The sequence below is a fragment of the Macrobrachium rosenbergii genome, chromosome 2, assembly GCF_040412425.1.
Source record: "Macrobrachium rosenbergii isolate ZJJX-2024 chromosome 2, ASM4041242v1, whole genome shotgun sequence".
NCBI classification, from domain to species: Eukaryota; Metazoa; Arthropoda; class Malacostraca; order Decapoda; family Palaemonidae; genus Macrobrachium; species Macrobrachium rosenbergii.
In genome coordinates this window covers 54070783-54096702 of record NC_089742.1, presented here as the reverse complement: position 1 = coordinate 54096702, position 25920 = coordinate 54070783, and the positions used below count along the sequence as shown (strand labels likewise).

Sequence of the window (25920 nt, the reverse complement as noted above, 5' to 3'; positions counted from 1 at the left end):
GGTCAAAATATTAACTAGAAAAATATGAACTATATTATAAGGATTTGAAATAAAAAAAAAAAATACTTTAAAAGCCTGACGTTAAATATTTCGAATAACATGAATCAGAGATCCGACGGAGAGCGTAGAGTACAGATACCTGAATATATATAAATAAAAAGTAAACGCGCATGCCGAAGGATACGGGGAAAATTAAACAGAAATTTTGGAAAACGGCAAAACACTCTAACAGATTTCCGTGAAACGTTAAAACAAACGTGAAAATCGTCTCCCTCTACAAACAGTAAATCCCAATTATTACTACCACTACCACGCTACGCAACATTGTACTTGCATATACAAATGTTACATATGCATACACGAATGTATATAATGCATACAGGCTCGCACAATTCCACCTATAACCGGCAGACTAAAGCATGTGGCATCGTTAAATGGAAAAAAAAGGGGGGGAAGGGGGGGGGGGGAAGGAGAAGGATCCGAAAGCACGGAGTCGAGTCAGGTTTAGTCCCCCTTGCCCAAGTGCCAATATCTGGAATACTGCACGTAAATTCCCAACTTCCCTGACAGTGTTGTTCCATTATGGAAATTCCGAAATTCCACTATGACTCTCCTTTCCCCACTTCCCTCCCTCCCCCCTTCTCTCTCTCTCTCTCTCTCTCTCTCTCTCTCTCTCTCAATATCCAACTTTAAACCCCTTTTTCCCCCCTCCCTGCCTTTCTCCTTTGTCCCTTCCCTTTGATTTTCCACGACTCTCATTACCAATACTACAGCGATGCAATAACAACGTTACTACTGCATTGTATTCGGCTGTTCATTTCCCTACTGCATCGACTCGCACCTCATTTACCGTTATTTACGTCATTTTCCTTTATTTGCACCAAAGTGCTTTCATTCAGTTTTTTTCTCTTTTTTTCAACATGACACTCATACAAAATCTACGCCCGTTATCAGCGTAGTACACACAAATCCTTGCCAAATGTTCTGAATTAAGACTGAAATGTTTTTTATGCCGTTTTCCGATGTTTCTCATTCAAGTGAATTCCACCCAGCCTTCAGAATACACAAAATATGCATCAATCTTTCCCCCTCGCACAACCATCCTCTCTCTCTCTCTCTCTCTCTCTCTCTCTCTCTCTCTCTCTCTCTCTCTCTCTCTCTCTCTCTCTCTCTCTCTCTAGCATTGCGGCAATATTCCAAAACAGTAGCTTTAATATCAATTCTATATAACTTTAATGGAAACTGAACAGGTCGCAACATTATTCGAAATTCTTACAAATAATGATTTTTCTCCTTTCGAGTGTCTTGTGTGTTTTAGTGGCAGTTTCATCCTTCCCCTGTTTCCTCTCCTTTCTTTCCAATCGTAGTTTCTTCCACATTCCCCTGGCAATCCAATCCACCTTCTCCATCGGCCGCCTCCCCTTCTCTCTTTTTCATAACTATTTCCATTTCCTCTCGGGTTATTCCCTCCACCACTCCCAACAGACTCACAGGCAATGGTATTCACCAAAATCTCTCCTCCTCCTCCTCCTCCTCCTCCTCTTCATTCTATACTACACAAGTACCAACCATCTCCTCCCGGCCTTCCCAGAGACCAAACAATGCCTATGCCCCTAATAATCCAGGCCTCCTAACAACCTCTGGTCCCTAACCAATGTGTTTGAGCTGTGGAGCTCTCTCTTGCATACACACAAGAGAGAGAGAGAGAGAGAGAGAGAGAGAGAGAGAGAGAGAGAGAGAGAGAATTTCTTATCTCGAGTTTCTTATCTTGTTTCACCTCCTCCTCCTCCTCCTCCTCCTCCTCCTGCTGCTGCTCCTCTTCTTCTTCTTCTTCTTCTTCCTCTTGCGCCTTGGGTGGCAGGAGGCCCATGCTAAGCCTCCTCCTTCCTCCTGTTCCTTTTCCTTCTGGCGTCCGTCGCTCTCCATCTCCTCTTCCTCTTCAGGACCAAAGGTGTCAGACACACGGATATCATAGTGGAATTATCAAATTATCAAGCCCAAATTAAACGAGGCAACAGCTGTCGCAGCCCGCAGTTTCCCCTCGGTCATCAAATGTCACTTATGTCCCTTTTTCCCTCATATGCAGAGGCAATCTTTGTGCAGCCACAGGGGTAACATCGATCCGGGAGAAAACACGCGATATTCACCCTTAAACCCTTAGGCCGTAAGGATGGTGTCTGGAGATGGCAAGAGCTCTCGCCCTAGTCCTCCCCTCCTCCAAACCAGCCCCCGGAGGCTCCCCCTCCCTCGAAAACCTCGTAATCGTTTGTTTTTGCGCTTTGCTGGTGGGAACAGAGTTGAAGGGGATGGGGCCTTCCACGACTTAAAGTGCGATGATCCAGAGGCCGCTCCCCGGAACCCTTCCACCTCTGGAGGAAAATTCGACTCTGCCTCCATTTTTGGAAGACCAGGTAAACCACCCACGGAAACCACAAGTCACGCCCATGACAACGACAAGGGACGCCCAAAGAAGCTACAAGTCATTTTAAAGAGCTTTGAACGTTCAAATTCAGGAAAGTGAGATGACATCCAAAAACGATCAATCCAGCCCGACTGCAAAGGCACCTCCCCTTTAAGCTAAGCGGAGAGAGAGAGAGGGAAAGCGGGAGAGAGAGAGAGAGAGAGAGAGAGAGAGAGAGAGAGAGAGAGAGAGAGAGAGAGAAGCAAAACCAATTATCAACGAATGTCTTGGATGTAAATATATGGGCATCCTGCACGAAGAATACATTTAAAATAAAATGAAGAAAAATGAAAAGTTCCGAAGAAGCGCGATGAAAAAGAAGCCGACTTCCAACCGACAGACGATCGGAACGAAGCTTAAAACGACTCGAGATAAAAACAATACAGAAACGGGAAAGGGCACATAAGTGCAATGAGAGCGCCAACAGCGGCGGCGATGGCGGCGGCGGCGGTGGCGTTGCAGGATTCACGAGGGCCTGTCAACTTTAATGAATGAAAGAGTCGGTCAGTGGATGGATGAGGAGGAGGAGGAGGAGGAGGAGGAATAGGAGGAGTGGCAGAGGGTACTCGCCAATGGAAGAAACATTGAGATAATAAGCGATTGGTAAGGAAGACAAGAAAGCAATGATATATATATATATATATATATATATATATATATATATATATATATATATATATATATATATATATATATATATATATATATCAAATTATTTTCATACCACAGTCTAACTATATTGCATGAGGTCAAAAAGATGCAAACTTCATATTAAAAAAATAAATCCTGGAGGAAAATACCACTGCAGATCTAAAGTATAACATAAAAAACTAGTAATTAATTACAGTAAGCACATATACACAGGTCACAGGTGTCCATGAGAGAGAGAGAGAGAGAGAGAGAGAGAGCGAGCCGAGTTTCCTGCGTCATTCATACACATTTTCACTACCTCTGTCAATAGTAAAATTTACACCACGGCGCAGCAACGTCAATGGGATTTTTTTTTTAATGTCCTGTACAATATCCCTGCCATTACCATCCCCCAAAAGCAGTTCAATACTATATTTAACCCAGCCCTATGTGGCCGAGGACCCGTTCATTTTACCAAATACGTTGTTTCTTTGCTTGGAAATTATGACCAAGGTTGTCAGTGCTGAATTCAAAACTATGCAAATACGTGATTTAATACTATTTTGTCCTCAACATTAGTAAATATTTTTTCTTCCTTGTTCTAAAATTTCTTTCGTATCCATTCGATGGTCTATATCATGATTATTTGTCGTTTCAGTTTACTTTCTATTACTAAATATTTTTGTATGTTTTCCCTAACAGTTTTCCAAACATTACCGATAACGTGGCCACAACAGTTTTACCTGGAAATATAGACAGCAAAAGTAACACCAGGACAAAACGAATAGACACACACGCACAAACACACACTAGAATGATATCATTCAATAACAAACAATAATCCTCCAGCGTTCGTGTAACAGCGTTTTCTAAGCCAATGAAATTAAAAAAACTACAGTAAAACATTTTACAACTGGACCAGAATAAACTGATTAAAAACAAACAAACAAGGCAGCCACCACTCCCATCCCCAGACCGAAAAAAATGATAAAAAATAAAAAACATTTCGACGCAACCCAATAAAAAATGAAACGACCGTAAGTGAATTATCAAGATAAAATGCATTCCAAAGTGACCAAGAACAGTATGCGTGTGTGTCCGTCCGTCCGTGCGTCCTGCCAGGACTCCCACCCACTCCTTCCTAGCCTATCAGGACCCCTTCACCACCTCCCTCGCCCCCCTTCCCCGACCTTTGATCTGGAAATTTACTATCGGAGATACACTCGCACCTCTTTAAGAGAGAAGGGCTGGGGCTACAAGGGAGCAGAAGCAGTAGCAGCAGAAGAAGCAGTAGCAGGACGTGGAGGAAGAGATATTAAAGTCAACAGATATACGGTTCGTCATGGCTGGAACAACTGAAGGGAATGATTAAAGAAAAAGGACATTGAAAACACTGCGCTGGGTGGTGCATTATCATCACGAAAATCATGGTATTTGCTTGAGAGAGAGAGAGAGAGAGAGAGAGAGAGAGAGAGAGAGAGAGAGAGAGACCCTTTAGGAGACCGGTCATTCGAATTAGAATGATGAAAAATATAAGTTTGATATCAAACGGCGGTCTCTCAACTGGTCCTTGTTGCACCTCATGTAATGATTTGTTTTTTAATTTCCTCTTCTCTTCTCCTTCTGTCTTCCCCAAACGAGATGTGAATGCAGACCAAGTCGAGGAGACTGGAAGCGCTATTGACCCATCTTGCAGATGTTTTACTGAGAGAGAGAGAGAGAGAGAGAGAGAGAGAGAGAGAGAGAGAATGGGAGGCGGGGGCGGGGAGATTTAAAAACCAACCTAAGAAGGCGGCAGAAGTTTGTCGTTTGTCATGGAAATGAATCTTAACAAATCACCATCGCGGTCTAGTGGAAAGTTGAGGCCGTGTAATGCAAATCTTAAAAAACGATTTCGTTCATCTGGCGACTATTATATACATACAAAAACATAGCTGTGTATACTATATAACATGAAAATTGTGCATATACGTTTTTTTATTTTCCATAAAATCGGAAAAACTAGGCAGGTATACTATACCCGGAAAAATAAAATACTAGTATGAAAATTCCACAATATATTGGAAAACTAATTTGCATAGAGTAAAAGGCCCACAAATACAGAGTATTACAAACCTAACACAGGGCACATTAATGAAATCCCTGAATATGAGGTAACTGAGGAGTTTCCCTCATGACCACAGAATCATTTAATATTTTCACAGAGAGAGAGAGAGAGAGAGAGAGAGAGAGAGAGAGAGAGAGAGAGAGAGAGAGAGAGACTGTCACCGTCACTCACAATACCGACGCATGTCACCAACCTCTTATCATTTCCGTCATTTTCCTCTATCAACACTGCACGTTATGGGCGAGGTGATACTCGCTTCTCTATTTCACGATTACAATGGTCAAAATTTTCGATGATGAAGAGAAAATATTAATACGTGGTAAAATGGCAGAGCGGATAACAAAAGTAACCTAACTTTGACGTTGTGCGTTACAGCGAAGTATTGTACTGCATCCACTTTTCTCGAGGTTCTTCTCAATTTGTTTCTCTCCAACACGTACATACTTACGTTCCGTGATAAAAAAAAAAAAACACAGCAGCTTACAACGATCAAGTAACTGTCAAAAAAATACATCATCTTTAACAGAAACATAACACAAGTGTCATGATACTTTAATTGGCAATGGCCTTTCCAGTCGGCTTTAAAGACAAGTGCTTTGCAGGTCAGCCAACAGAGGCTCTATGACGCTCCACCATAGGGATCAGGCGTCTTTCAAGGAAAAGAAGGCAACATCCCCTTTTCAACTTTGCCTCCCTCCCTCCCCTCTCCCTTCCTCACTCCCCTTCGCTTGAGGTATCCCCTCTCGGTACCTAAGACCCTAACCGGTTTCCCATCCTGACACTCCTGCCTAACCCCACCCCCCCGACACAATCGCTCCTCCCCTACCTCCCAGATGAGCAACAGGTTTAGGTTGAGGGAAAAAAAAAAACGACAAAAAAAGGAGGAGACGAAAAAGAGGAGGAAAGAGGAAGCGAAGAAAGAGGACTCCTATATTCCAATCAAAACAAAAAGGCCCCTTTAAACACATCATCACATAATGAAGAGGAAATGGACTTCGCTTTGAAAGGTGACTTTTCCTTCACTCTTCATTTCTGTTTTTCTCTCTCTTCTTCCTTGGACATCCGCATCTTGCACAGCGTCTCCAATAAAATCCCAACTGAGGTTTTAACACCATTCACCCAAGCGTAGTGGCCCTTACCAAATACAGGGATATACGAAAGCACATATTTACATACGTGGAGAGAGAGAGAGAGAGAGAGAGAGAGAGAGAGAGAGAGAGAGAGAGAGAGAGAGAGAGAGAGAGAGTTTCTAAAAAAAGGGAGGGGGGAAAAGTCTGTTAATGGCAGTAACTCAAATTTGAATGGCGACGACAGCAAGAAAATATAAATGAATATGAGGGATGGCAGGAAACGTAGATACACCTTATAATAAACTGCTTGGTAGTTCTCCGAAGGTATTTCCTCTCTATTTTCAGGCTTCTACTCGATTCCTTCGCTAATGCTGCCTCCACAATCGCGCAAAAGCACAGCAACTCGCCAGCACTGCAGCATCATTTTTCTTGGTTTGTAGTTAAGAGGCTTTGAATGGAGGAAGGTTTCATGGGGTGGGGATGAGGGGAATCTAGTATGGGAATTTCAGAGGGAGGGGGCTTCATGGGAGGGGAGAGTGGGTAGGTAGGAGTGGTCTGCATAATTGGGTGCTAGTAAACAGTGCACGTCTCGCCTGCATTATTGACAACACCAGCAACCAACCACACCCTCGCTACCCCTTTCCAACTTTCCACCTCCGACAATCCATCAGGTTGGCAATAGAGAGAGTGAGGGTTTCAGTCACTAGTAGCCTCTAAGTTTGTCTCCTTATTAAAATATGAAGATCCTAACCTCATGTCCAAATAAGTCGATCTTATTGTAACATTCGTTGAGCTTTAAATACTATCAAGAAATTACTAAAATATAACAGTCACCAACCAGCATTATCAGACAATCAACAATCAGCATTCAAAATACTAAGTTTAAGAGCAACGACCTAAAGTTTCGCATTTCAATTGATATTTTTTTTTTATTTTCAATATATAACGGCCAAACTAAGACACAGACTGAATATATATTTTATAAACTTTTACTCTGCTTTCATAAAAACAAACACCACTCGCCAATGAATGAAGTAGTATCTTGACGTGGTCTCCAGACCCCTACATTAGAACTATGACAATCAAAACTAGACATTTCATGAGTTAAAACTGATTTGCATGTGATGATGACCAAGCTAAGAGCACTTCTTCAAGACAGAAGGAGTCCTGGAACTGAACTTGGTAAAATGACTTGCTTCAACGCCTTGCGCCGAAACCTACACTGCAGAAGTACCAGTTTGTCAAAAAGTGAAAGGCCAAATCTTCAACCGTGACAGGAAACCCCAAAACGCCAAGGTCCAACAAGGAAACAAAAGACAAGAGAAGCTCACGCCTACGAAACATGGAAATTCAGACACTTGGTAATTCTAAGAGAGAGAGAAACCCACATGCGATTGTAGCACACTCCAAGTACGCTTTTGAACCCACTGGCACATCGGAGGTTCGCGTTGTATTTTGTCTTGACTTTTTGAATGATCAGCCCTCTCCCACCTTTATGGGGAAGGGGGGAGGAAATGATTTTGGAGCGTAAAACGCCCCTCTCACGATGGACAAATCATGACAATTGTCTGAGCGCTCCTCATCATTCTTGCCTCACTTCAAAATGCACAAGGCTTATTTGGACGTTATCAAATGCTGAGAATTACTTTGGTCCCGTTTTGTTATCACGATATCACCGGGGAAAAACTCTCTCAACAAGGCGCAAAGTAAAACTGCACCATTAGAGCAGATAATATCTGAGAGAGAGAGAGAGAGAGAGAGAGAGAGAGAGAGAGAGAGAGAGAGAGAGAGAGAGAGAGAGACGATGAAGCCATGTCACGAATTATACTTTAAATAAAATAACTTGAAGAGATCCGTTATAGGGAGGTTGTTTAAAGACGCAGAGCAAAGGGGTTAGCGAGAATTTTGGAAACGTATGGTTAAGTCCATTTAATGGATTTGAATGCATCATGAGAGAGAGAGAGAGAGAGAGAGAGAGAGAGAGAGAGAGAGAGAGAGAGAGAGAGACTTCTTAAAATTACATACCGAATTAAACAAGCATTCAACTACAGAATGTATTGGGTAATTTTCGATAGATGTATGTACCAACACATACATATACAGTATATATGGATTAATTGTGTATGAGATAATTAACAAATTTCCCGAAATTTATCAATACAAAAATCCCCAAATTCACACTGAAGCACATAACATTATTATATTCTAACATACAGTAAATGCCAATATAAATAATTTCTTACCTATCTATTAAACTAATATTGTCTAAATACGGAAACATTAATGAACAAAAGAAACTGTTGAAATAAACTAGGTTAATTATATTAACAGGTTAACAGAAAAATGCATATAAAATCTGCATGCAAAAACACTAATGAACTATTGCAATTATTACTTCACTTCATTACGTCACATGTTATGACGCACATGAGATCAGATGCAGCGGATCTTAAAAACCTTCAATAATTTCAATTATTCCGCCTCAGTCATCCACATCAAAGACCAGATTCAATTACTAGAAGAACTTTTGAGTTCTGGACTCATCATAGGTTATTTGATTCAAAACTGACGTCGCCAGCTCTCAGAGGAAAAATGATAAAATATGCATTGCGTGTAACTGAACAACTGAACCATTATCGGACGTGGAAGCCTTGACTCAATATGAAAAATTTCTGGAATATGATACTAAAACGTATAAATACAGACACGAGGAGATTGGATGTGCATACTGCGGAATCGGATATCAATATGCAACGAGAGAGAGAGAGAGAGAGAGAGAGAGAGAGAGAGAGAGAGAGAGAGAGAGAGAGAGAGAGAGAGACGCAATGACTTACCTGTCGAAAGATATGGAGACTTGGCACTTCATAGGAGCTGTGGATGTGGCTGTGGTGGTGTTGGTGGTGGTGGTAGTGGTGGTGGTGTTGGTGGTGGCAGTGGAGGTGTTGGTGGTGTTGTCAATAGCAGTGGTGGCAGGCACAGGCGCGGTGGCAGTCACCGAACTGACGCAACTTCTACTGCCCACCACCGTCCCAGAGAGGTGAAAACCTGTGGCATTGGAAGAAAAGAGAAGAAACGGGCATTAATTCGACATCACTTTACGGGTTTCATAAAGAAGGATGAGATGGAGGTCATCCTCAATACAGACACAACAAATTAATAGATGTTATACTTAATGTCACTGTCTTGAAACCACAGACATCAAAAAGACCATGTTCTCTGGCACTGCCAATCAAAGATTTACCTCAGAGAGTGCACCTTCCACCTAAAGTATTGTTTGCTTTCAACGTCATGATATACACATGTATAAACAATCAAATACACTTGATGAGTGAGTGTTTGGGTATATGAATAGAACAACGTTTGGCAAACAATCTCTCACAAAGAGGGGCCACAACTGAGGTGTCATAAACCACCCATCTGCAACACACACACATCTCCGACCACATGATCCACACCAAGCCTCGATACTCATGTATACAAAAGGAAAATTTACACACGAAGGCTGCGGAAAGAAGGGGTTTGAGTTAAGTCGACTCCATCCATCATTCGACGGTCACGCATCCCCTCTCTGGTCTATACATCTGCTAAGGAAAAACCTGGTAAAGACGAAAACATGAATTAAGAGATGTATGCATACTTAGATATGATACTATGGACAATATGCCATGCGGCTGACTGCCTGGTGTTGGTCAAACTGTGAATCACATCAAATGCTCTGTCTACAACCTGAATATAATTTGAATAAATTAATTCAGTCCTTCAGTCTAATAAACATTAGCCTGCTAACACGGCGTTAAACGAAAAAGATGACATTTCCATGTAACAGGCAACATATATATAATAGTTTAAAAAAAAATCCTGGAAACATAAGAACATAAAATGTACTAGACAATATTTAAAGCTTAATATAATAATAATAATAATAATAATAATAATAATAATAATAATAATAATAATAATAATAATAATACGAAACACTTAAAAGACACGACATTAATTAGTGACTGAGAGCACTCAAGGGCAAGATAATTGTCTTTATTCAAAAATCCCTTCTCAACCAAGTCTTGAAACCACTTTTACAATTTTGTTTCTAGTCGAAGCAGTTTCACAACTCTTTACCAAAAGAAATGTTTAAATTAATGGAAAACCCCGAATGAATCGCTATGGTAACTCTAGGTGCATTTATGAACACTCTGATCATTCCGCAGTTAATTTATCATATAGAGGTATTAAATCAACCACTAACGCAGATATACCTCATAGGGATGGAGGAACCACAAATATTGACGGCCTTTCGGCTATCCTTCCCCAACATGATACTGGTGTCTCCCATTGTAAGCACCAACCCTTATTCTCCCTATTTCTCTTTTTCTCCCCCCCTTGGTTTATTACGTCATATCACTTAGAACAAAAAAAACACACACACACACACACATACGAGCTACTGCTATTTCTCTCTAGTAAGTTTCGCTTACGATAATAAACAACGATATCATACAGAAATGCACTTGCGATGCCCAAAAGCAGCGTACACGGCTTCTGACCCTTTCCTTGAAAGCCTTTAAAATGAAAGGGGGTGGGTGTGTGTGTGGGGGGAGGGGGTTAGGTCTCCCTTGGATACCTACAAAGGGACAGGCTATCCGGGTATGGGGATGGAGTTACTAAGGGGGAAGGGGGACAGGGATAGTTAGTGAAGGGGCCCAGGGATAGCATGGCATGGGGTTATGTCCTGAAGGTGTTATCTTAGATCGCCTCCGGGCCAGGATGTCGCTCGCCGCCCATCCCGCCCACCGGAACAAATGATGGGAGTCATCCGCCTACCCCACCCTCTCGGCCACCTGGTCCCCCATCACGACACCCGTTACCTACGCCCACCTTCACCCAAAGGCGTTACGGGAAAAAACGCGTCGAGAGAAATCGCTTTAAATCAGATGTAATAATCATTATCCCCTCTCTTCCTTCTTCACTGGTTCATCGCAGTTACTTGAATGCTAACACACGCCCGTTCTATCAAGCCTAAATCACCATCCACTTGCGATGACGCACGCATGCGCACGAACACATACACACACACGCACACGACTTCTCAGAGGTGAATAGTTTGAGGTCGACGAACGATACGGTAGGCGCAGACGCCAGGAGAGGCATCCTCATCCTAGGGGCTTTTATTGAATGATATATTGGGAGGGAAGGAACGCCGGCAATAGGAATGGGGGAGAGAGCGAAAAGGTGAAGAAGGGGAATGCCAGAATAGCAGCCAATCTCAAAAACAAACATTCAGGGCTACGTTATATTTGTCTCTTGGGGTAAGTAAATTACACATTAATGCACAAAGAGGAAAAGACATTAAACAAGGCATCCGAATTTCGAGCGAGCGCGTAAGAGACTGATTGCTCTTAAATAAAATAAAACGATGCATTTTCAACTTTTCTCATACCTGACTATCTTCTAGGAAAGATACAGTGGATACACTTCCGCGACAACAAACTCGGAGAAGTAAAAACTGACATTCTGCGGTGGCTCAAAACTTCACATCAAAAACTCGGGCCAGTTCGAAGTGACTTGCAGGAAGGAAAACAAGCGCTAAGAAAAAAGGATGAAACAAAGACAACGAGGGGGGGAAAGGGAGACCCTTCGTTAAGGAAGGCCATCAACGCCTTCACACACAACAGGAAGCTTCATCAAAATAATGACATGTAGAAAATCACTACAATTCTAAACGCACCCCGTTTCAAATGTTATTACAAGAGATGGCGATTTTTTTAAAGCTCTGCTCTCATGACTATCTGTATAAAATTGCAACGGAAAAAAAAAAAGGCTGGAATGCACAAGGCGTGACATTCAGAACCACTGCAAAGCCATTTCCATCTGAAAACACACACCCACACACAAACACTATGTGCCGATGACTTTAGCTCTGTTTGCACCCAAACCTGCATCTAATCAATATCATTTGTTTACATCAAAGGACAACGCTGTTTACAGTGCAACGTTTGCCATGTACTACCCATCACTCACTGTGCTCTGCTAACGTGTTATGTTTGCTCGCCGGGATTATTGTTGTTCCACGCCCTCCACAATTATTCAATCACAAATTTACTTCGATTTTCATCTCCATATTTATATATGTGCGTGTGTATATATTTGCATTTCATCTGGCCAGCGACAAACCATTTTCTCTGTTTATATCATTTATGACTATCGTTGTATTTCCTTCCCTTTATCATAGTGAGGTTGAAGATAATCTTTTCGTTTGTACTTTGGTTAACGGGTGCATTATAAGTGACCAACGTCCGTCTGTGACTGAAGAATTATTGTAATGCCATGTGAAGAATAATGTTTTTATTATTCCATAAAGACTAACGAAAACGGATACTATACAAGAATCTTGGGTTACCAATTATCTCTTGATATGCTCAGCAAAAACACACAATCTGCAGCATCATTCGAGAAATTCTTAGGATCCCAAAGTTCATTCCCAAAAGACTTTACCTTATACTGGCTCCTCACTTCATCGGCGAAATAAAAGCTGTTCTGTCGCAAAATCTCCACTTCACTCAGATTTTCCCTTCCATTTTTTTTTTTTTTTCTTAAAGAAAGAGCAGCACTTCAACCCCACCACGCTCAAAATCATTAAATCATCTTAGCCTAACCAACCCAAACTCTCACTGGGTCCTTCTCGTTTTAAAGAATTAATTGTTGAACAAGAACAGGAAAAAAACTAACAAGATTCATCGTCTTGCCCGCCAATGTCAGCAACGAAGTCGCATACAGAATATTGCCCCTTATGAAATCCTTGAAATAATAGTTCCCTCCGGTAGTTGTTTTAACAGCAAATCTTTAGCTTGAAGTGAATTCATCAATATTCAGCTTCTCTTTCCATTCACTGACACTGCTACTTCCCTTCGCGTTTCTCTCCTGTTCATTCCAGAGGGAAATACGTGGCTTCGCTATTCTATGAATGAGCGATCCCAAAGGAAATTCCTCTTTTATTGAAATATTTAGATTTTCTCCTTCAACTAGAGTGAAATACATAAAGAGCTGCAGGGATCCTCGGGAAGGTCTCGCAGGAAGTAAACCAACATCAATTTTATGGAGGAAAAAAAAAAGGGGGGGGGATTAAAACTAAAAAAAAAAAAAAAAACACACACACAAGAGAAGCTTTTAATCTAATTTCCAGCAAGAACGCTGCTCTGAACATCTGCATGAATGAAATGCGAACAAAACGGGCTATGCAACACAAGGCCAAGTCTGATAACACAATACTACGGCACAGAACGCGTTCGTGTCAGCCATTCAAAAGCAAAATCAGTTGTATTTCCATCAGAGAGGGGAAAAGTGGGAAGGGGAGAGCAGGCGTCCGAGGGGAAACAGCACACACGCTGGTTTTTTTCTTCCCTTTCGGTTGTGATTACGTAATGAAGTTTTCCTTTCGGGGGGGAAGGGCGAAGGGGGCCGCAGGGCCATGGCTAAGGCTTCCACCAAAGCTGTAGCAGGGGCCCGAACAATGCCTCGTCGCCTGAAGTGCGCTGTGACTGAAACTGTGACCGACCACTCCCTTCCTCCTGCTCGATCACTGCTCGTGATAACACCACACAGACTGCTGACCAAGAACAGATAGAGCTTCAGATGAGGCGAAGGTACAAATGAAATCTTGAGAGAGAGAGAGAGAGAGAGAGAGAGAGAGAGAGAGAGAGAGAGAGAGAGAGAGAGAGAGAGAGAGAGACTTTCCACACGATTACTGTCGCTCCCTCTGATAGCTTGCGTTAATTTAGGTTTGCGTTTAGCTATACAATCGGTTCAGATTTAAATGTATACACAGGAAATCTGTGAATGGATCTACCACGGAGTTTCAAATTTACTCTCTATAAATATATTCTTAAGAAATATGATCAGTTTTACCAATTGTTGTTTTAAAGAAATTTTACCTCTAAAGGTCTTCGATATCACATAGCCAAGTTTCAGCTTAAACCTGCCTTATGTCAATAATTCACAGAATTAGTAATGCTTACACAGCTCTCCCTTAATACGATTTTTTCTCTTTAAAGTTTCCAGATTCTCAATCAAGAATATTCTGATTCTTCGATTCAAATAATTTACATTACTCCGATATACTGTTTAAAATTTTTGATTATACGAAAGCCTCTTGCATCATTTAATTACAACTTAACCCTGAAGTCATTCAGGGTCTTATGAAAACTCTTAATAATCGTAAATTTTAAATAACATGACCAGATTTTTTCAGCCCTCACCCACGGCTGTCAATTTCATGCTGTATACAGCGAAGCTTCTATATGAGAAGATAAGCTTACATTTCATGGTAAATTTCTTCTGGGCAGCCCGCATTAGTACCAAAACACACTCATTAACAGCTCGGTCTACAGCTGTTTTTTTTTTTTTTTTTTTGCGAAAGCACGCAGCTACGAGTTGAAATACGCCAATTATCTGCTTGTTTGCTAGTTTCACCATTTACTACACGTTTCTATAATTCACGTCTCTTTCATTCATCGGCGTGTTATTTTCACCCAGAGCGAGTACTTGCCCTCTAATATTTAACAGATCAAGTTAAGAATTTCAAATACTTTGGTCTGTGACTGTTATTCATATTTTTACAGTTAACTACAAACCATTCATAACTTGCACTAATGGACAGAAAATATGGCCTTCTAAAAGTGGGCATTATTGCTCCAGAAACTTCTTGATGAGCTTCTCCTTTAATAATGGATACTTCTTGTCACTTCAGCGGAAAACTTAAAATGTTTCATCTTGGAATCATACTGATGACAACAAGTCTAAGGTCCACGCCTCAAGAATCGTAGACATCCCGACGGAGCTGTTTGTGATATCATAATGAATCTTCCTGATTTAAGTTTTCTACTGAAAATAATTTTTTTTTATTCTTCATGTTTCGTATAAAATTGGCGAATGAAATGTATTTCAATGAGTTAAATTTCCTTCAGGCCTCCAGTGATATTAATTCTTAACATATATAAAGATTAGTATTAAAGTTTGATCAGATCTTTCACAGACCTTAGTAAAAACACAATAAACATTCGCACAAATAATGGAAAACGCACAATGTATGTATGTATGTACAGTACACACATAATATATTATATATATGTGTGTGCGTGTGGTTGACAGAGAGAGAGAGAGAGAGAGAGAGAGAGAGAGAGAGAGAGAGAGAGAGAGAGAGAGAGGTCGTTCAGCAAAAGCTCGTGGAAAGGTGCTCCAGGGGCCACTGGAAAGTAGATGGGCAAGAGGGTAGTGGTAGCCTCAGCCGGAGGAAAACTTCGAGGACATAGAAGTGTTCACAGTAGGATTCTATCGGCTAAATTACCAAACCCTCCCCTTCTGCTCCCTGTCCTTCCCCAACCCTTCCCCTAGGCCCTACTAATCTCTCTTCCCTCCAGGGCCACCTGAAGAACAATGTTTGTGAAAGGAGAGAGAGAGACAGAGAGACAGAGAGAGAGAGAGCGAGAGAGAGAAAGAGAGAGAAAGGGGGGGCATACACCCAAGAGCCGATAACAGTACCGACTGAATTAATGATTCCCAGAATTCCAAAAGAACTCGCAGCGATATACAAGTGGATAAGATGGAGGCAAAGGACCGAGCGCACGGGGAGAGGGAAGGGTTTCGAGAGTAACCTAATACGGGGAAATTCGTGATTCTCTTTTGTAGAATTCTACTGTGAAATCCATTGAGATGACCTAATAAAAGGTTTCTTCACTGTATATAAAACAACCCCCTCTACTTCAGGTAGCTTTAAAAAATTAAGTAATGAATACCAACATACACACACAAATACATACATTATATATATATATATATATATATATATATATATATATATATATATATATATATATATATATATATATAGATAGAGAGAGAAGAGAGAGAGAGAGAGAGAGAGAGAGAGAAAGCAAAGCTAAAAAACTTAAATGAACACAAAAGGTATATATATATTTTTACAAACAAAGAAAAACGGAGGTGAATGGTTAAAAATGGTTAATTCGCGGAAATATCAAAATGGAAATAGCGAGGGAAGCATAGGAAAAACGATCAGAGGATATGTATAATTTACCAGAGAGAGAGAGAGAGAGAGAGAGAGAGAGAGAGAGAATCGCTTGAGCAAACGACTGGAGAGGACAACTCTCCACTTGCCTCTTGTGTGCACAGACACACAGCACCCTCACCAAAAAATGCCTGAGAGGCTGGAACAGAGAGAGAGAGAGAGAGAGAGAGAGAGAGAGAGAGAGAGAGAGAGAGAGAGAGAGAGAATTCCCAGAAAAGGGATAACGCAGTAAGACAGGAAGCAGAACATATGAAAAACGAGATAAGCTACCGATAAAAATGAAAGAGAAAAAGTCATAAAACCCCGGAAATCAAAAATTAGCTGCGAAGAAAAAAAAATCAATATACCTGAAATATGCAAAGATAACATTCGCCTCCACCCTCTCCCAAAAAACAAACACCGGAAGAAAGAAAGACAAAGAGAAAGATGATAGCAGATAAGCCACCGTGATGACGTAAGGAATGGACATTAGTAATACCGAAAAAAAAAGGACGACTGAAAGACACAAAGAACAGGAAAGAGAATCCAGATGAATAAGGAACAGAGATTGGCAGAGGCAATTTGTAACTCTTTCAAGGTTTAAAAAGAATATGAGGACGACGACGACGACTTTGCATGGCGAATGGCTGGTTCCTCGAGTAATTCAGATCACGACTTCAGTTTTTTCAGTTCCAATTCCATAGAGAACGACTGTAACGAAAAAGTTTATTGTATGAACGACAGGATACAGTACAACCTTAACGACTATCGAATATCAGTTCCTGGTGCAAATTCGTGGATCAATATTCATTAGCGCTACTGACCCTTATCACTCACAACGTGACTCTCTTCGAGGACGCAAAATCACAGCGAATAACAAGAAATACATTTTCAATCTGACATTTAAAGAATGTACGACCATTGAGAAGTCCTATTCCCAAACTCCATCAAATAGAACGACCGAAGCAAGGGGAGCGCAAGCACGCACGCACACACTCTTTCTCTCTCTCTCTCGCACACACACACACACACACACACACACAAACGAAATTCAAATGAACGCGAGCGAAATGAATGCAATTTAGAAAAGAAAAACATAAAAAAAAAAAACTCCACCATGTTTTCCCGGCCGGCCCAGCAGTTAGAAAAATACTCAGGTGAACACTAAAACACTAAAGAAATCTCCGCCCCCTGAAAAAAGAATAAAAGAGAAAATCGCCACGCGGCGTAAAGCAGAAAAAAACGCATTGTAAAGCAACGGAAAAACAGCCCATAAAAATACATCTATAACAGGAAATAGCGGGCAAAAACAAAAGGCATTTTAACTTTACATACAGAAAGGCTAGAAAACGAGAATGCAAAATATCTATTCAGAAATGGAGAAAAAATTAGGAAAAAACGGAACAATTCTCTGCCAAAACTAAAGTTACAGAAAAAGTCAGAATTTTCTTAAATCTTTGTAAAGATATTCTCCATGCCTAAACCTGATCCCATCCGCTACATACAGATATAAAAGGAAAAGGGACAATGGTACTCGAGAGAGAGAGAGAGAGAGAGAGATAGAGAGAGAGAGAGAGAGAGAGAGAGAGAGAGAGAGAGAGAGAGATTCATTTCCAACTCTTTCCTCATTGTTAAAACTCAAACCGCTCACGTATATTCACACTCCCAACTTTATTATTCACCACCAGTATTTTTCCTTTTGTTTTTCATTTTTACGGAAAGATGACGCCTGCAGGTGTGGAAGATTTTTTTTTTTTCTCCTTTTTGACTGGTTTATCAAAAACCACCCGACACCACCATGTTGTTTTCGAAACTTGAACTAATAAGAGGCCAACGTTTTTTTTTTTTTTTTCCAACCCATTCCAATCAGAAAGGGATGTAAAATCTTCGAGAAGACCAAGGTTTTATCTCGTTTCCACAGCCCCATCGAATTCCTGCGCGTGTCACTTTCAGTTTTAATTCGATGAAACCAGATAGCTGTCATCTGCCTGCTTTTCCCGGAGGAAGATTCATAGAACTGAAATGGATCGATCACGTACTTTGACACTTCATACGTATGTATCACTTACTTCGATGCATTTCTACTGAGGTGAATGTGTATAAATAGTGTATGTGTTTATATATATATATATATATATATATATATATATATATATATATATATATATATATATATATATTATACATACACACATATAATGTATACAATGGATAACAGCTCTAAATAACTGCATCTGCGTAAGTAATTAATGACTTTATTCACTAAAAATCCTTTATATTGAAATACTGAAAACCTAAAAGTGTATCTGTAGAAAGAAAGTCACTTTTTCCAAGAAAGAACTACGTAAAAATGGAAGAACTCCGGATCTAACTCTTCGCAAGAAAACTATTCTTGATGTTGTGAACCGCCTCCAAAATACAAAAATTCTTCTTTCTTCCAAAAGATCATGATTTCAAAATGGCTTCCAAACAAACCGACGCAACGAGGCAGGAGACTCATATCTACTCTTCCGATTCGTGAAATGAAAAATAACCGCCACAGACCCAGAATGATATTGAATGGCTATTTTTACACAGCCGGTCTAAACATGGTCCTCATAACCTGAATTTTGAAAGTATGTTTCATAATACAAACTAATGAAACACATTAACAAACAAATACATGAAGTAATAATCTAAACAACCACCTGTTTGCGCAAATATTAACAATCGTGGAAAAATGACAAACAGGTCATCGGGAAATATGAGTGGGTATGGGATTCTACCAAGCCCGAAAAATGAAATTAACTTGCGTAAATTTGTTTCTGGAGGCATCTACAAATACACAAGCATATATACTGCATTCACACACGATAAACGATAATATATATATATATATATATATATATATATATATATATATATATATATATATATATATATATATATATATATATTACACACACACACAAACACATATATACAGTATATATATATATATATATATATATATATATATATATATATATATATATATATATATATATATATATATATATATATATATTATATATATATATGTATATGTATATATATATATATCACAACATTACCACAGGTGAAAAATAATAAGAAGCAGGGTGTAGGTCTGACCGGTTTCGACTTTATTTCAAGCCATTGACGAAGGACTGATACAGAGTGTGAGGAAGTCACATATATATACTAAGAACAGTACTGACAACATACACAGCCGTTATAGGCTCCATATCCCCCACTCAGGGCCGGTGTCGAGGTAGGGGTGGCCTTTAAAAACTCATTTGGCTAAAAATCACAATAGACTCTCAGGGGACATTGTGATAAACAGACCATACCCACCTCAGATCCACACCTGACAGGTGTCATGGAGGCAGGTTTGGAAACTCATTAACATTACTACCCTCGTACTGTGTTTTACAAATATGATAATCCTATTTTCATATATCTCTACTGCCTACCTTAAAGTTTAAACAATTTACAAATTTCTTTTGATATTAAAGGATCAAGTTTATACATCCCTTGACTGATATTCATATTATGGTTGTAACTTTCTTTTATGAAGCTAGATTCAATGATGTTCCTTTCAGTGCATTATTAGAATATACAATCCTTTTTGCCCCTTCAGTTGATAGCATGATTTTTCTCACTAACATGTACAAATATACCACTGTTCCCTTGTGCATATCACACATTTCTTATGTTGTTCAATTCTTTTTCAGTGCTTTCCCGGTTTTTGGCCAATATAAAAGTTGTCACAAGACTTACACAGGAATTTTATATACACACCTTTAATATTGTCTGGGGAGTTCTTGATAAGTACATTTTCATTGTTGTATTGTTCTTAAATGCGACATTAACACCAAAATTCTTAAGAAGATGAGGATATCTTTCATACTATTATTATAAGGCAGAACAAGCAAATTTTTTTGTGTTGTAAGGTTCTTTCTGGTTTTGATACATAGTCTTTTTGCCCTTCAAATGCACTGTTTAATACACTATCAGGATATTTCAATTTTTGCCTGCATTCCTAATCTTATCTATTTCATCATCAATATATTCAGGGCTACATACCCATGTGCTCTTAAAAACATAGATGAAAACACTGACTTTTAACCTTATTGCTTTGTCCAGAATAGAAATGCACATAGGAAGGAAAATATTAGTGGGTTTTCTATACACACTATATTTAAACCCACTACTATTTCTTCGTATGAGGACATCCAGAAACAGTAAGCACCCATCATTTTCCATTTCCATCGTGAATTTAATGATGGTAATGGAAATGGAAAAATGATGGTGCTTGCATTTCTGAATCAATCTCATACGAAAAATAGTAGTGGAGTTTAAATATAGTGTGTATAAAAACCCACTAATATTTCTTCCTATGTATTATGAAGCTATTCTGAACAAAACTGTAAGAACAAAAAATCGGTGTTTGTTTCTGTGTTTTTAAAGCATTACGGGTATGTAGCCCTGAATATATTGATGATGAAATAGATAAGATTAGGAATGCAGGCAAAAATTGAAATATCCTGATAGTGTATTAAACAGTGCATTTGAAGCGGCAAAAAGACTATGTATCAAACCAGAAAGAACCTTTACAACACAAAAATTTGCTTGTTCTGCCTTATAATAATAGTATGAAAGATATCCTCATCTTCTTAAGAATTTTGGTGTTAATGTCGCATTTAAGAACAATACAACAATGAAAAAATGTACTTATCAAGAACTCCCAGACAATATTAAAGGGTGTGTATATAAAATTCCGTGTAAGTCTTGTGACAACTTTTATATTGGCCAAAACTGGGAAAGCACTGGAAAAAGAATTGAACAACATAAGAAATGTGTGAGATATGCACAAGGGAACAGTGGTATATTTGTACATGTTAGTGAGAAAATCATGCTATCAACTGGGAAGGGGCAAAAGGGATTGTATATTCTAATAATGCACTGGAAAGACATCGTTTGAATCTAGCTTATAAAAGAAGTTACAACCATAATATGAATATCAGTCGAGATGTATAAACAGATCTATTTGTATCAAAAAACGTAAATTAATTTAAAGCTTTAAGTGACAGTAGGAGAAATATATGAAAAATAGAGATTATCATATTTATCAGACCTACAATGAGGTAAATATGTTAATGAGTTTCAAACTCCCGCCTCCATGACACACCTCAAGAGTGTGGATCTGAGTGGGTATGTCTGTTTATCAGCAATGTCCCCTGAGAGTCTATAGTGATTTTTAGCCAAATGAGTTTTAAAGGCCACTCCTACCTCGACACCGGCTGAGTGGGGATATGGGCCTATAACAGTTGTGTATGTTGTCAGTACTGTTCTTGTAGTATATATATTTGTGACTTCTCACTCTGTATCAGTCCTTCGTCCAATGACGATAAAAGTCAAACCGGTCAGGACCTACACCCCATTCTTATTTTTCACCTGTGGTAATGTGTGATAAACTAGATCACGTACAAAAGTGATAATAATCATATATATATATATATATATATATATATATATGTATATGTATATATATATATATATATATATATATATATATATATATATATTAAACCTGTTTAGCAAAATTCCCGTTAATACATAAAAAGCATTAAAAACCATTAAATTCCATTTGGTAATAACAACAATGCCGCCAATAATAATTACTCGCATTACTCATGACATCTGTAACACCTGAACTTGAGGGCTAAAACAGTGTTTTAAGAACAAGATGACCCTGAGCCACATTGCTCTCCTGGATTTTTCGCCCGTTATTGAGACCCCGCATTAGCCCTCGAACAATGGTTTGAACTAACTTGAACATTTGAAGATAACTGCATATTAACTTCACAAACTGTAGCCCAGTTGTCCTTAAGAAGTATATTTGCAAATATTTTACCAACATGCTTGAATTTGAAACTTTCCATTCTTATTGTGATCCCATTCTGGACTCGGGATTCAAGAGTAGAACAAATCTGAACCTACAAACCTGAGGACCTATTATGTAAATTTTGTCATTTAAAGCAAGGAAGCTCTTGCCAAGAATCTTTTTAAATGATCCTGCCCTTACCACAATTCCTTAATTATCTCCCCTTGAAAGGTGCATGGGCCCTTTTTGAACAAACTTCTTACCCCTTTACCCATGGACGCTTTGTGCCAAGGTTGGCTGAAAGGGATACATTGGCTTTGAAAAAGAATTCGGAAATTTATGAACAGCGAACTGCCTGAATACATACACGCATACACTCATACACACACGCTGGACAAACTAATGATAAACTCTCACGTAAGCGTTGGGTTGAGTGGCTAAAAATTTCAAACCACAGTGAATAATAATAATAATAATAATAATAATAATAATAATAATAATAATAATAATAATAATAATAATAATAATAATGTGATCCTACAGAGGGCAAATTTCGTATTTCAAAAATCAAATGACTGCAATTCCGACAAGGGTAAAATACCAATTCAAATTTCAAGACCTATTTAATAACAAATATATCAACACCGATATAAAAGCAGGGTTATAAATATAAATGCTTCGGTGTGGAAACTTTTCCATTTAAATATATTTCACGAATACAATACTCAGTGGGCAATGATTTAGAGATTACTGCCAGTGACAAGTGTGTATACCAGAGAGAGAGAGAGAGAGAGAGAGAGAGAGAGAGAGAGAGAGATGTACAAGTGTTAATAGGCATCAAGGGCGTTTTCCAAATGTAGCAGTGACGACAAGTGTTTCACAACTCCCTGAACACCTGTAGAGTAGATAATGACATTCGGGAACGGAACCGAACAATGAATAAATAGTGGTGTGCATGACCTACTGCAATACAAATCTTCCAAAGCTGTAAAATGATCTTTTAATTTGGTCTAAAACAAGGAATAGGCATGAATGTGTTTAAATAAAACCGCATGAGTAACTGTCCACGTATAAACACACACAAGCCAAATTTATTTGTTTGTAAAAAAAAAAAAAAAAAAATCAAAGTTCTTCGGAAAGACAACTCAGATCTTTGACGCCACCTGATGGGAACAAGAGCTGAAGATTCTCAAACGACAGTTAAAATCGACAACATTCGAACCCCGACGGAGAGACGCTGCGGTGAACACACTATATAGCGAGGCATCTTCATCGGCGTAACAGTCCCAATCGACGAATCTCTCGAAATTTGGCGAATCGTGACTTGCACAATCGACGTAGCCATGAGACATTGTCATGTTGCAACGTTCAAGGTGTCAAAGACACTGCTTTTACGGTATGAATAACGTACTTAACATCTTGTCTGTCCATGGAAAATTCCAGTGTGAAGGGATTCACTGCATCTGAAAGACTTTGATAACCTTAAAAGTTACATATAAGAAAATATACTATGAAATGCAAAACATCATCAAGTTCGTTTTTACTTAAAACATCTGCAAATGAAAAAAATAACATCTACGTTACGTGCATTCGACACTACAAATAAGTACAGTAGCACCATTATTGTTATTAATCTTCACGTATTCCGATTAAGAAGATCTGTGATTTTATAAGAATTCCCTTCTTTCTGCTTCTGGTTTCTGAACACCGAAGTACTAAAGACCAACTGGAATTTCGAATTGACCAAAAAGCAAGCGATCTTCGCTTACTTTTCAAGGCCAAGGCCTATGGTTCCCAAATGCAAATATTTCAACATAAAATGGCAAACCCTTTACATTTAAAATTTTGATACTGCATTTTAAACAACTTAAAACGATAGTTTAAAATCCGACGGCAAACAGTAAATTCTATCTTTTGAACAAAGGCAACGTAGAACTTGTGTACGGATGCCAAACTACTTTTTGGTGACGGGTTTCATCTGAAAAGCGTTGTTTTGCGATAGACGTGACGGTTTCCATAAAAAAGGCAGCATGAAATGAGGGAGGAGCATTCTGATGAGTTTTCTCATTCGCTTTCTTGATCCTGTAAACACACTTAAGTTTGCTTTTTTCCTGATGAACTTGGTAAAGATTGCCATACATGCAATTCAACGATTGCATCAATTAAGGAAAGTATAAATCAGACAATAGAAGATAAAATATTTTCTGCTTCTGTTTTATTGAGACTACAACTTCCTTATGTCTAAGAGCCAGTTTTATCATGCTCAAATATAAAGAGCCCATTATCACCGCCATTTCACGTAATGACTAAACTTGAATGGAAAGGGACCTCTAAAACTAAAGCTTAACCTGTGCAAAGGTTTTCCTGAACTACACAACGCAACTCCCACCTTCCTTCTCGAGCAACCTCCTCTTCACAGACACAAAACAGGCAGATGTTGTCCTTACCCCTCCTCTAAAAACTGTTCCGTCAACGGGGAAACTTTACCTACAGCTTCCGCAGGGCAAAACCTACTGTTGGGGGGGGGGTGTTTAAAAAGGAGAAGAAAGACACTAGATGCTGGATAGTGTGGGGTGGGGGGTAGGAGTAGTTGCTTCGTCGCTCCAAATGGAAGTCCTAACGGCTCCCCTTTCTAGCTTCAACCTGACGGCAAATTTCTTTGAAAAATAAACACAAACGAAACTTAATCTACAGAGTAATATCGGTGTGCATTAGGTAAAGGAAATATCACAAATGAAGGTCAAGTCATTATTAATCACAGTCACTCAAATTCTTAAGCCTGTCGTGACTACTAAAACTGAGAGAGAGAGAGAGAGAGAGAGAGAGAGAGAGAGATTATTTAACGAGTAAATTAATCCTCCGATATCAGTTACAGAAGTCCGTTTCTTTAGAGATCAATTACATGCGACAATTTGGAATCAAGTCTCCTCGGTGATCACATCTCCACCTACGAGCGCACCTCCTACAAAGGACTAGGAAAACTCTCTATATATAGCTTTTATTTACTTTAGATGTAAATCACAAATGTAATTCTTTCAATGATTATTTCAACTTAAATCGGTGTTTTCAAAAACGGATTTCGAGAAAAAAAAATTTTACCAAAAAGCAGTATAAATGAAATAGCCACATAAAACCCTGTATTTCCTGAATATTAGAGAAATAATATAAAAAAAAAAAATATATATATAACATTTTTAATGACCGACAACTTATCACGAATCTTGGAAGCGATCAATGGCATCGTATTTTCCGTATTTTCAATGCTAGCCCTACAACACCTGTTGGGCTCTCGTCACACCTGTACAGCGGTATCCCTTGACGTAACAATTGACCCCCATCCCCTATCCATCCCTTCCGTTTCAACAGCTGCTGCTACTGCTGCTTCCCCTAACCTCTCTCTCTCTCTCTCTCTCTCTACCCTTACACACCATCCAACTTCTCCACATCCTTCCGTTGTCTGCTAACTGGAGTCCCTCTTCTCTATATTCCGTACGGTATGACAAGCTTCCACAACGTCGTCCCCCACCAAACCAACTCCCTCCCTCCCCCACCCACTCTCTCTCTCTCTCTCTCTCTCTCTCTCTCTCCAAACAGTGGCGGAGGGAGGGCGTTCAATACCTGCAAAGTTAGCCTATGATGGACCCAAAGGGGAGGTAACACGGGGGGTTCTATTTTCTATATCTGAGGGGTAAACAAAATATTCGCCGA

At 39.3% G+C, this 25920-nt stretch overlaps 1 protein-coding gene across 2 annotated transcripts in view; it reads right to left on the bottom strand.

Annotated features, from left to right (window-relative positions):
- Positions 1 to 25920, bottom strand: part of LOC136846974 (zinc finger SWIM domain-containing protein 5-like) — a 239614-nt gene that overhangs the window by 24343 nt on the left and 189351 nt on the right. For both annotated transcript variants that reach the window (XM_067118236.1, XM_067118232.1), the window contains exon 2: positions 9103 to 9313. In XM_067118236.1, coding sequence (XP_066974337.1) covers positions 9103 to 9313 — 211 coding nt within the window. The remainder of the gene's footprint in view (positions 1 to 9102; positions 9314 to 25920) is intronic.